Below are 13,266 nucleotides of genomic sequence, written 5' to 3'. Positions count from 1 at the left end.
TTATGAAGCCAGCAGTAAAACTCTGTTGTGCCTACCTAAATTGAAAGTGAATAATAATCACGGAATCCAAAAATAGTTAATGATGTGATGAAATGGAAATTTATTGGTTTTTATGCTTACATTCAAAAATCTAGATGCCCTATAAATAAGAGTAGAACCTCCGTTATACGACCCTCAGTTATATGATGATTTTATCTGGTCCCAATGGATACAATGACTGTGCATTGGCGTACCAAGCGAGGGGCAGGTGGGGGCAGCTGCCCCCCCCCCAGAAGCAAAAATCGCAAATGTCTTTAAGGAAAATAATATTTTTTCAAGCAAATAATTTTGAAAACCAATAAAGAATATTATGTTACATTTTCCTTAAAATGTTGGTTTCATTCACCTTTTCTATGCTTAAATCTTACCTATGACTTAACCATGGCGTGCCCCGCCCCCCAATTTTGATCCTGGGTATGCCCTTGTGGCTGTGGTTGATGGCATGGTCTGCTACTCCAGATTTTTTTGGGTTGGCATAGTCAGAAGTGTCTTTGACTTCTACCAAACTGAAGTATTAAGGAACAGTTTGGCCTTGAAACAAAAGTATTCATGCAGTACATTCATATTTTTAAAATTATATATACTTGCACTAACACATGCATATATAATTTTAAAAATATATACTACGAATACATTGGCAAAGCACCATATCAAAATTTATGTGCTTATTGTTGACCGTTTTGGACATTGAATTCTAATTGATTTTTAGGTTCATCACTTTGAATGAGAGCCGTGTTATCTTTGGCATTCAATGGTAAAGAGAGATTCCAATAAACTGAAAAATTATAATATGAGGTGATAGGAGTTAGTGCCGAGAAGATGCTCAAAAACATAAGCATGACTAAAGGGTGTGTATATGGTGCTGGAGTGCTGGCAATTGCAACGGCACAGAAGCACTCTGTGATAGTGAAATACTATCAAAAGTAAATGACTCAGCATGTCAGTAGCCATGGTAACCGATGACACTTCGCAGCCTAACTTGTTCCTTTCTTGTATTTCTTCCTTAATCATAAGTGAAGTGGCCAAACAGAGCCCTTCACCTACTGAAGCAACTCTAGAGTTGCAAATGGACAGACATGTCAGCTTTGCATGCAAGAGTTATGCTAACAGATTTTACAAATGTATTTCAGCCAGTATTAGATTCAGATAGCTACAGTCTTTTGTCATGATTTTAATTTGTAATACATAATAATTATAATATCTTTATTTGTCCAACAATTTGCAAAAAGCAAATATAGGGCACATCAAAATGATACATATAATTTTATCAGACATAAAGCACATGGGTTACATCAGAAAAAAGAGCAAATGGATATAAACACAAAGATGATAGATACATCAAAATGAAACAAAAATTTTTTCAAACATAAGGAAATCAGGCGATACAAACATGGAGATTTAAACAAGATTAATAGCAGATAGACAAAAGAAGGATGCCTATATGCATTTTTCACTGAATTCGTCCAAGCTATAAAAGCACTTAATAACAGATAGTTCTTGAGATTACGTTTAAATACATTTAGTTCTTTTTCTAACTTGAGGGCAACAGGTTAATTATTATACAATTTAATTCCAATAGCTAAGGGACTGTGTAATGTTAGTGATGAGGGATGATGCGTCTGATGAATATGTTTACTAGTGCAGGTGAAATGAGTATGGATATTTGCATTTGATTCAACTTGGTGGAGGTTTTGTTTGATGAAGAGTAACAGATTTAGGATATAGGCACAGGGTAATGTGAGTCATTTTTGAGCTAGGAAGTGGGGTCTACATGATTCTCTATTGGGCAGGTTTAGAATGATACGTAAGACACGTTTCTGAAGGAGAAAGGCTTTATTCAATAGGGTGGGTGAGCCACCCCAGAGTAGGATATGTAATAGGTAGCTCTGCTATAAAAATGGCCAAAATAAACAGTAAGTAAAATATTTCTGGACACAGAGGGTTTTAGATATCGTAAACAAAATATTGAGGAGTGCAGTAGTGAAATAAGTTTGGAGACATGGACATCCCATTTTCCATTGTACGGAACATGTACACCTAAAAGTTTAATGCATGTTGTTGTTTTTATTATGCTGCCATCCAGAATTATATCTGGAATTTTTGTCATGCAATTATTTTTAAATGAAACCAATTTAGTTTTTTTGCTATTTAGCTTGAGAGAGTTCCTAGTGCTCCACTCAAATACTAAGTCAAGTAAAACTTGGGCTTCAGGAACTAATAAGTCAATGTTGGGGGATTAGATTAAAAAGCTGGTATCATCAGCATAAGTTGCATTACCAACATCGCTGTTGTTCCCAATCACTAAAGTCATTTATAAAAGTTATAAATAATATTTGGCCAGCTACAGATCCCTTTGGTACACCAGTTTTGATAGGTAAAGGATCAGACATGTGTTTCTGTTTATCATGGGTTAAACAAACAACTTGGTATCTGTTGCTTAGGTAGGATAGAATCCAGTTTAAAGCCACACCCCTTATACTAAATGCATTGCATTTCTTTAGCAGCAGTTGATGGCCAACCATGTCAAAGGCTTTGGAGTAATCCAGAAACATTCCCAGAGTTTTCCCCAAAACTCAAATTTTTTCTCATCCATAGAGTTGAAAATAAAGTGCATTGCATGGAAAAGGGCAAGAGAAGTAGATCACCCTTTCCTGAAACCCCACTGGCTATTAGATAATAGTTTATGATCTTCCAAAAATGGAATTAAACGATTTAAAAAGATTTGCTCAAATATTTTGGTAAACTGGGAGAGCAGGGATATGGGATGAAAGTTATTTAAATCATCACTATCACCTCTACCTTTATAAATTGGAATAGTTAAACTAGTTTTTAAGGCTTCTGGAAATAGACCCTCTTGTAGGAACCAATTAATGAGAAATGGAAGGGGATCAACTAAGTGATCTCTGCACAGGAAAAGTAAAGACCCAGAGATCTCATCAATTCCAGTGGAAGAACAATGATTCCATTTCTTAAGAACTTGCAGCAATTCCTTAGTGTCACAGGGGTAAAGAAAAATGCTGAAAGGTGAGTTAACTACATTCGACTGGCTGGCAACATTACTTGGAGGGCTGACGGATTCAATATCAAGAAATTTTTTATTGGTTGAATTGCTAACAGCTTTTAGATCATAAGAATTAGATGGATTATTAGCTCAAAGAGCCTGAAGAAGTACGAAGGGTTTCACAAGCTCCTGATTAACTATTTGCAATGCTACCTTGGATTTGTTTGAGGCATTTTCAAGTTGAGAATCATTATAAGATTTCTTTGAAGCCTGTATGAGAGATCTATATTTACGTTTCAGAGCTACTAAATAATCACGAGGGAGTTATTATATTTGACACTATAAGAAAGAGATTTCAACTCCTGAGAAAGGGAAATAATTTCATCAGTTACCCTCTTTTTCTTAACCCTTTCGCTGCTACAAGCGGGAATACCCGCAAAAAACATTATGGTTATTGCCTGCGACATGCGGGGATATTCCACGACTTTCAAAAAACTTTTCCTTTCAACACGACATGCGGGTAAATATCTACATTTTCGAAAAACCCTCCCTTCGGTCGTAGGTGCTGTCATCTGCTCGAAATTCTAGCGGAACTACGTCCATTTGTGCGGCGACATTCAGCGACGTCAAATGAATGATTCAATTCATTTTTTTCTGGATAATAGGCAAAATAATGGAACCGATGAAAAATCTATTGAAGCAGCAAAAGGGTTAAGTTGACTTTTTCCCAATTTTTTTCTTGACAAACTGAAAACAGGAGTCAAACATAAGAATTTGGAATAAAAGGATTAAATCCATTATAAGGTTGTAAGATTCTTATGTCACACCCAGAAGTTTTCTCTCAGAAATGGATTTTTTAAATGCACGAAGAATTTTCAGTGAACGACAACATTAAGATTTTGGCTAAATCAGATGCTCATATTGGAACGCACAGCGAACTGGCATCACAATTGGGAATTTTGGGAGGGCTGAATACAATGATTGAATATCATGATGAAATGGAAAGGTAAGAAAGTAAAAGTTAATTTCAGGAAAAAATATTTTTTTTAAGGGCACTCCCAGGACTTTCCTATATTTGAATTTCTGTTTGTATCAGTATAATAATTAGGTTTTTTAGTAACACCTTATTTTCTGGTGCAAAGTACCTGATGTGAAGTGTTATTCACATGAAAAGTCACTAAAATTTATGAAATCGTCTTTAAAAAATTAGGAGATGCCAGAAAATTTTTCAAAATGACAAGTTTACGAAACATGATCAATATCACACTCATTTGGTTGCAATGCATGAATGCAATAAATTGCATGCTAACAGTTTGATGCTCTTTTTTGCAGGTTCCTCCTGACAAGTTTTTATACCAGATATGATACCTATCACTTCGTCATCAACTTCATCTCCTTGATTGTGGTTGTTATTCCCAAGATGCCCCAGTTTCATGAAGTCAGGCTCTTTGGCATCAACAAGTACTAGATAATTATCATGGATACATTTATTATTTTGAGGAATATCATTCCATCAAGGTCTATAGGCTCAAGATGGTCAGCATCTAATAACATGACGTTAGCTGTGAAATTAGGTGCGTAGTAGCAGCTGCTGTTTATGTGCTGCTTTCATAATAAAAATTCATGAGGAAGCTCTTTCATGTGAATATGAGGTAGCAATTATTCGTGTGTACTCTCTCTTCAAAAATTGCTGCATCCATTTCTACCTTCATCATTTTGTACATAGCATTTTTATTTTCAATTGCCTCTCAATCATGTTTGAAATTTGACATTTTATTATTGTAATTGCTCATTATTATTTTAAGTCCATTTATCATGTTACTATTATCAAGTGATGAGTTTTTTTTATCGATGGAATATGTGGATGCCTGTATGCATTTAATATTTTTATGTTGCCTTCAAGAAGAATGTTATATATGCTAAGGTTGCATTTTTGGTGGTGCTGGATATTCTTCTTATTCCATAATGAGAAGCGGTTTGAGGCTGCTGCTTTATTGTTGCTCAATTTCGAGGGATATCAGTGAGGCTGGTTTTCAGTCAAGGCTTGAGTGGTCAAACAAACTACTGTCATGATGTTTTTCTTCGATGGATGGGGGACCCTTAAGGGGAGAGGGGGGAATAATTTCTCTCATTTCATGTGAGTGTGTTCCATTCCTGGGGAACCTGACCACCAGAACTCAAAATATGGGACTAAAGCCCTGATAGCTAAGAACTGTGGCTGGGTGATGCACATGGGGTGATGATTACGTACCAGTCCTCCTTTAAAGGAATGTGTTAATCGTTTTCATGCAACCCAGACAATATGTAAATCACTTTGTGTGGAAAGAGGTCTGAATATCTTGTTTCAAATGTGGTGCAACCTTACAAAACACTGTTTCTTGGATCTATGATCACACTGCTGTGCTTCATATAGCCATAGATGTGTGGTTCTTGGAAGCCAGGGTTAAGAATATGTGAGCATGGACACACTAAATGTCTACCCTCAATAATTCTTTTTCTACTTGTAACAATCCCGCATGATATGCGTGCAGGATAGTTACAAATACTGCATGAAAAGTGCAATCTTTTATCGATGCATGCCGTACAAGTATTTGTAAATCACACCTTTTATCGTATGAAGAGAAAAACTTTGTTTTGGTTTATTAAATAAAAAGTTCAGATTCTAAGGTGATGTTGCACAAAAAAATATTTCATTCCAAGTTCTCCATTGACATGACCTTCGATGTGAAATATTTGAACTAGTCCCTCCAAGGGCCGATCCAGGATTTTTTTCTTGGGGGACACAAGGGTCTAACAGGCAAACGATCTTCTCAGACTTGAAATTAAAAGCAAGATAAGATACAACATTTACAGTGGACTGTCGTTATTATGAAGTTTATGGAACTGAAAAACCAGAGGTTTGTAATAACGAAGTTCATATGAACGTTTCTTTTAGGGATCACCACAAAAATACATACTTTGTCTCTTCAATCTCCTGTGTATGTAGTCGCACTGTGGAATAGCTTCAGAGTCAAGTGTATGATACAAGCAATTAAATGAAGTGCAATAATATAAAAGCGACCTAAGAGACCTTGTTGATAAGTTGATAAACCTATGCAAGGCATTGAAAAGTGATGTTATCCTGCAGAATGCAACACTTTCAATTTTGACGAACTGATCAAGCAGTGCAAGCGACACAGCTGATGCCAAAAAGAATTGCTGTAAGTGGGAAGGAAGAATGGGTGCTGAGGGAAGGAAGAATGGGCGCCCAATAGTTCCAGACTTCACAACAGATTAAACAACATTTTGTTAAGACTGTGCCCAAAGTGTGAGTTCCTCTATTCCACTCCCCATCGTATCTGCCGACTCCAAAGGCACCAAATTTGAAATTTCAGGCACGCTTGAATTATTTGAATCTTCGTATCTCTGAAAGTTGAAAGTTGGTAAATCAAATGTTCGTAAGAAAGGGACTTACTATTTCGAAAGGCAAGCGGTAATAAGAAATTGCATATATTTGTAATGATTACAGATGAGGACTGAAATTTTATGTGTACTTCTTTTTCATCTCAAATCTCCTACAAATAAAAAATGATGCTTAGGATGGTGGCTTTGATCATGGCTGTATTTTGGTAGCTCAAAGACTATGGGAATTGCATATACGAACTCAAAAGATTTCATTAATAGTTGTGGCTACATTCTGTTTATATTTTGATTATGATTTCTTGTGGCTGCTCTTATTTTGTAAGAAATCATCACCATGGGTTTGTGGGTGTTGTGAGATTGGTGGCATCCTCCAATCACAGCTCCCATTTTAATCTCATTAACCATTAAATGCTCTCTCTGTGAAATCTCTGAAGTGAAATCCTTGTTTTTTTCTACTGGGTCCATAGCCTTGTGTACTTTGTAATTGACTTGTTTTCCATGATCAGGGCATCTTGGCTTCTAATCCAGCATGAGGAGTGCTCCATTGATTTTTAGTGTGGCCACAGAATAAGGATCTCTACGGAGTACATAGCTCCCTATTATGTGGCATGGCCGTGGCCTGGTCAAGAACCTGAGAAGCATTTATTGTGGTATAAATTGTGATAATTGTCTTGCCATCCACAAATGTTCCTATTGAGTCAGAATGAGGAGGAAACGAGAAAGGCTGAATGCTCAGCTGCCAAGTATTATAAATGAACTCCTTGTGAGGAATGGAAATGGGGACAACACAATCTGATGTTCATCAACAATGATACTTAAATATGTACATCAAATCGGTAAAAAATTGTCATATTATTTCCTCCATTTTTCAGTCAGACTTTAGAATTACCTCAAAAAAAACTTTCTCTCTTCCATGTGTATAATCATTACTTTGCTGCAGTCATTATTGAACATGGCTTAAATATAATTTATATGGGGCTTTTCTTGATTTCTATAGTTGCTGTGATTTAGGAATTTTAGTTTAAAAAAAAGAGCTGTTTAAAGAAGTCGATTTTGAACAATCAGCACTCTTGAAGATAATACTAGCACAAGTATGTCAAGACAGAAATATGCACGAATCACCATATTTCATTCATGTTTATGTTAATTGTAAGATAAATATTCTACACCATGTCCATTCGTTATTGTGGCAATGGCAGATTAACCCTCTACCTACCTACTGAAGTTTAAATGCTTCTTACTCCCCTCCGTCCTAACTCGGCCGCCACCATTTAGGTCGCTCCTTCATAAGCCGGCCGAATCCGCCCGCCCCACCCTACTATACTTGGGGCAGCCTTGAGCTTCAGGCATCTGTTTTTTCTTGAGAGTGTTTATCTTTGTTAGCACAAGCATCCTCCTTATCTCTCGTTTATTTAAGAAGAAGCAGAACGTTGTCACCATAAGCTAAAATCCCGAGACAATAAGGTGCTTTGTTCTAGCATGGTATATTAACTGGGGAGTAATGAGAGAAGATTCTAAGTCATTACGGAGGGATTTTTATGAGGGCCAGTTTTGAAATGATGTGATACGAAAACCCTATGCCAATCCTGTGTTATTTACAGTGACTGTCATATCTAACGGTGATATTTCTTTGTGCGTGGTCATACACAAGCTCACTCTTTTCCTATCTCATATGGCAATGAGGCGAAGCTCAGCTCAAATGAAAAGAAAACTTATGTCCCTCAGTTCTGACCATGGCTTCTTTTAGTAAGGATGCTACTGCAGAAGAAGTGAACAGAAGTGAATTTTCGAGTGATTCAGATAGTTATAGTTGTTTGACTGTAGAAGAAGGATACAGTGATAGTGACAAATCAAGTGAAGTAGAACTGGAGGATGACGTAACTGCAAGTACGAGTGATTTAAAAGGTGATAGATATTCAGGTGCATGACTCTTGGAGGGACACCCTGATTTTTGAAGAACCGTCTGAGTTCAAAGAAGAGAGCTATTCATAATTTGGTGATAGATGACAATGAATTTTCCTTCCTCAAATATATGCTAGGGGCCGAAGATTGTTTTTACAGCATTGTCAAGAACATAAATATGCAGAACATCTTCAATATTCCTCAGAAAAGGCTGACAAGAATGGGTAGATGTTATGTGCGATGAAAAGGTAGCATACATAGGGGTGCTTGAATACATGGGAATATTTGATTTATCTGAAAGCAGGGATTACTAGCATAGCCAAGATATTTACTGCTCAATTGTTCGTGACTGTATGACCTTTGGTAGATACACAAAAATTTCAAATACGTCCATATTACTGATATAACTCAGGAAAAAACCAGGGAGAGGAGGGTTTTGATGTATTGCATAAAACTATGCCGATTCTTGAGGCAATGGAAACTTTTCATCAAAAGTATAAACCAGGTAGGGAATTAAGTGTTGATGAGGCTCATGAAATTACTACTTATGAATAACGCATACGCATGCACTACTACTAGATCATCTTGTAAAGAATGGCCTATGGATTTGAAATATCCAAAAAAACTTAAAGACTCCAAAGAGGAGAGAGTAGAAATTTACAGAGTGGAAAAGTTACTGCAACGGTTTGGGATGATAATCGGGATATTTGTATCCTTCAAACCAATTGCGATCCCAACAACAAAGTCCATGAACAAAGAAAAACAGGAAAAGGGAACAAACAAACTATGGTCTCTTGTCCACATTCAGTCGCATTGTACACCAAATACATGGGTGGTGTTGACAGAGCTGATCAAAGAAGGTGCTACTATGGCTTAGGTAGGAAAACAAAAAAATGGTGGAAATATTCATTTGCCTTCGTCGTAAACACAGCTATAGTGAGCAGTTTTATCCTGTACAAAGAAACCAATTTACCCTCAAATACTAGGCATGGAGTAACACCGAAGAATTTTCGTCAAGCACTTTACAGGCAGATGATAGGGAAATTCTCCTCCTATAAAGTAGCAGGACTTAAAAGAATCCTTCCGATGGGCACATTTTCTCAGAGACAGCAACACTCTGTTGTAAACATCGTGGGGAGAAAAAAGAGTGTGCCCTTTGCAGCTCGAAGAAAAGAGAAACTCCTACCGGCCAGAGCAAGGACACGTCTTGGAAATGCATCGGATGCGATTTACCTCTTTGCAAATTAGGATGTTATCATCAATATCACCAAGAAAATGGAGTTGAAGCAGGGAATTAAAGTCAATATTAGGTAAGGCAAACTTCTTTCAATAAATTTATATATTCTTAAAACGTATACAAATTTAAAAATAAAAAACTTAAATATATTTCAAGCTATTGTAAGTTAATTGAAATAACCTGTGTAAGTTCCTCATCGCAGAGAAAAAAAAATGTCTACCAGTGGGGCAAAAGGGTATTTAAACTTTGTGCATGACACGGAAATGTTTACGGCCGGTTTTGGGTGGTTTAGGAAGGAGAGGGTTAAGGGGATGAGGGGTAGCCTATCCAATCCTTCCCCCATACTTTGTGGAAAAATTGAAAAGATGATAACCTTAAAAGGAGCTCTCTAATGAAAGCTTTACTTTGCAAACTATTAATAAACAATAAAAAAATAATTGGTTAACATTTACTAAAAGCAGATAATCTGTTTGAGATAAGAATTGCATATATCTAATGTAAGATCAGGCTATCTTAAGTCAATACTCGGGCTAATTTTTTGCAATGTGGTAACATCATTTTTTTGCATGCATATAATGCATTGTTATAAAAAAATTTCATTTCCCTGACGTATTTCGCTAAACCCTGACAATGATACAATTTGGTGAAAACTGTTATCTATGGAATTTAAATCCTACAACTGTAGAGATGGTTCCTCATAGGACAGCGCTTCCCCCCCCCCCCCTTCAAAAAAGTTACAAATAACATCTGTGGCAACCACACTTTGCGCAGTGGTTGGATGAAGGAGCCAATGATTTACTTTGTTCTTTAAGGTATATTTTAATATGATTTTAAGTACTTAGGAGACAATTTTGGCATTCATTCTTGTGTAGGTTTTCTCAGCAATGCTCAGGATCCATGAACAGTTTCAGGTTCTCCAGTTGCATTTGTTGTTTATTATTGACATCAGTTTCAAAAGGCATCCTGCTTTTGTATTCAGGTTGAAGCTTTGACTTTTGGATGTACTTCTGCTGAGCATTAGGTGAATGTGGTAATAGGCATCACCATCGAAAGAGAGGTCATCATGATCAGCTTTGACGTGTTACGATTTAGGAAAGAATCAGTGGATATTGTGAAAACGCTGACCACCTCAGGATTTCCCTAAGCTTGTAAGACATTGCCTGAAGACCACCTTTTTCCTTTGGAATGGTAATTGCTATGAATAATCTGACAGAGCAGAGATGGGATCTTCCCATGTAATGGCAAACCTCTTAGCGGAAAAGTTTGAGGAGGCCATCGACGCATACCATAACCAACCCTAATGCAATGTTAGGCCGGTGCTTTTTTTTTCAAAAAAGATCAGATTTAAAATTTGCTGTCTCAAAACATGCATATTGGTGAGAAAAACATTATCAAACAAGTTCCACGTTTGTGCGACATCAGATAGCAGTGCCTGAGGAACCTAGGGCCTAAATGCAGTTATTTTGAATGTTGAGTTTTTGACCCAGATAAAAGTTTTCCAGGGTAAAAATGATATTTTATAGTCCTCGGGGTAAAAATTTCAATCTTTTTGTTGTATCTTGATTCTTTCTGGCTGAAACACTGCCTCGAAGGCGTCCGCCGCACACCTCCCTGCCACCAGTAATGCTGCACGTTGCTCGACTCATGCGACACCCCTCAGTCCCATGGATCCTCCTTCTTCCCCTAACATGCTTGCAGACTGGATCTATATTGAGTGCTGGGGACAATATTGCCAATGCAATTTTATAAGAAGTACATTTTGAGCAAACAGGATGAGGAAAACAAGGATTTGCACTAGGTAAATATGTTGAAACAACAGTATGAGATATGTTTCTTTTTGTGCCAAACAATCCAAGTTGAATTTTTGTCATCGAATAATTGGCTCCTTAGTTGCCACAGGAGCCAAGCCCCAGATGAACATATTTACACGTTTAACGGAGTGTGGGAACGGAGGCTGACATTGAACCTGTCTGCTTCATCCTTGTATCCAGCAGCCTTACGACCGACGATCAACAAGAAAGCCAACAAATGCTTTTGAGGACTAACTGGTTAGAAACCTGCCATAAGAAAGAGATGCGAACAGGAAAGGTATAATATACATACCCAGTTTTGATTTTCTTCACTATCTGCACCAATTATATGTACACCGTATTTATCTGAATCTTACCCCCATTTTTTCCAAAAATTCCCACGGTAAAAATAAAGGGAGGACTATATTCGTACGCATTTTTTAAATTTTTCCTAAAACTACAGCCTCAAAATGAGAGAGGGGGGGGACTATATTTGGAGAAATATGGTAATTATAAAAAAATTACATTATTTGCTAGGGTATGAAAAAATTAAGGACTTAATTAGGAACTAGTTTCTCGGATAAGCATATTTTAATTTCCACCCGTTGCCAATAGGAATTCCATAAGTGCTTTCACCTCAAAATGAAAGTTTTGGTTACAATGTTATACTTTCAAAGTCACAAAAAATGAGATGCTACATTGAACTATGAGAGGAATCAGAATTTTAGCTAGCAATTATTCAACATGGGGGGAATAGGTACTTGCCATTGATCAGAATTATTCCAGCTGGTTTTCATTCTCATTGGTTAGCAATGCAATTGGAATTTGTTGCATATTTTTATTCTGATGACAATTAGCCCTCGTGGTCGGAGTGAAAGTTTTCAAATACAACAAATTCTAATTGAATTGCATCGAATTAGAATTAACTTTTCAGAGTGAAAACCAGTTCAGATCAATGTCAGGGAGAGGACAATCATGGTATGAAGTTTAGTAACGCCAAAAATTTCGAAGAAATTTATATAGCAGATAGAGACAATGGATTCGCATCCAAGACTAAATTATTGCCTCCACAAATGACTGCCTTTAACCAATACTTTCCCCACTTGTGGTCTATGGACACAAATTAAATTGCTCTAATATTCAATAAAAAATGATGCAATATTTTATCATTCATAGCCACTATCTTCTGGAAAAAGCAATAACTGCAGGGATAAGATTTTACTTTATCTCACCTTTACTTAAATCCACGGTTACATAAAGTTGTCTTTTATGATATCAAAGAATAGGGTGGTTTCCTATTATTTTTTTATTGCCTAAATCGAAAGATTATTACTCCTGGAATACGTATTTCACGCTTTCAGATTTTTAAATGACGATATCTATTTTTCGCGATTAAATGAAAAGTGAAAATTTTCAAGTGCGCGAAAACGCGACGCATAAGTATGAATGCCAGGAAATCTCTCCATGTGACGTATTTCTGGTTCCCGCTGCCGCCCTGTGAGGTGACCTTGAGGCGAGGCTTAGCGCCGATACGACACAGGCTGCTAGCGGGTAGCTGAGTACCCTGCTGGCTGGTAGCGCTTGGCTTAAATAAGGATTATTTATACCTCATCAAATGAAGAAAACTTTCCGACCTTAGCCAGTTTTAATAAGTGATTATTAAGACATGTTTCCCTGAGCTCTGCGCCTCATGCATGGTAACCTCAGACAATGTATAACTCCAATCTTCTCGTATAGAAACTAGGTCCCTGTGACGTCACGTGGAGTGGCATCGCATGGGCGCCAATCTGGCCCTTTTCAAATGAGGATAAAAATGGACCATTGCCATTCGTCTAAACCGGTATTTATAAAACGAAATAATTTGTATATTATGAATACAGCAATGGTGGGTAACG

General features: G+C 37.0%; 2 protein-coding genes across 4 annotated transcripts in view; both read left to right on the top strand.

The window, feature by feature from the left end:
- LOC124158831 (ORM1-like protein 3) overlaps positions 1–5,711 on the top strand; it is a 29,311-nt gene extending 23,600 nt beyond the window's left edge. For all 3 annotated transcript variants that reach the window (XM_046534182.1, XM_046534184.1, XM_046534183.1), the window contains exon 4: positions 4,373–5,711. In XM_046534182.1, the coding sequence (XP_046390138.1) occupies positions 4,373–4,508 (136 nt within the window). In that variant the 3' untranslated portion in view covers positions 4,509–5,711. The remainder of the gene's footprint in view (positions 1–4,372) is intronic.
- Positions 5,712–7,756: 2,045 nt separating this feature from the next.
- Positions 7,757–13,266, top strand: part of LOC124158827 (intraflagellar transport protein 56) — a 31,090-nt gene continuing 25,580 nt past the window's right edge. The window contains exons 1-2 of the mRNA XM_046534176.1: positions 7,757–11,379; positions 11,472–11,669. Of these exons, the coding sequence (XP_046390132.1) occupies positions 11,610–11,669 (60 nt within the window). The 5' untranslated portion in view covers positions 7,757–11,379; positions 11,472–11,609. The remainder of the gene's footprint in view (positions 11,380–11,471; positions 11,670–13,266) is intronic.

This window comes from Ischnura elegans, chromosome 5 (assembly GCF_921293095.1).
Source record: "Ischnura elegans chromosome 5, ioIscEleg1.1, whole genome shotgun sequence".
Taxonomy (NCBI): domain Eukaryota; kingdom Metazoa; phylum Arthropoda; class Insecta; order Odonata; family Coenagrionidae; genus Ischnura; species Ischnura elegans.
The sequence above is the reverse complement of the archived record's forward strand: the minus strand, read 5'-3'. Positions and strand labels throughout refer to the sequence as shown.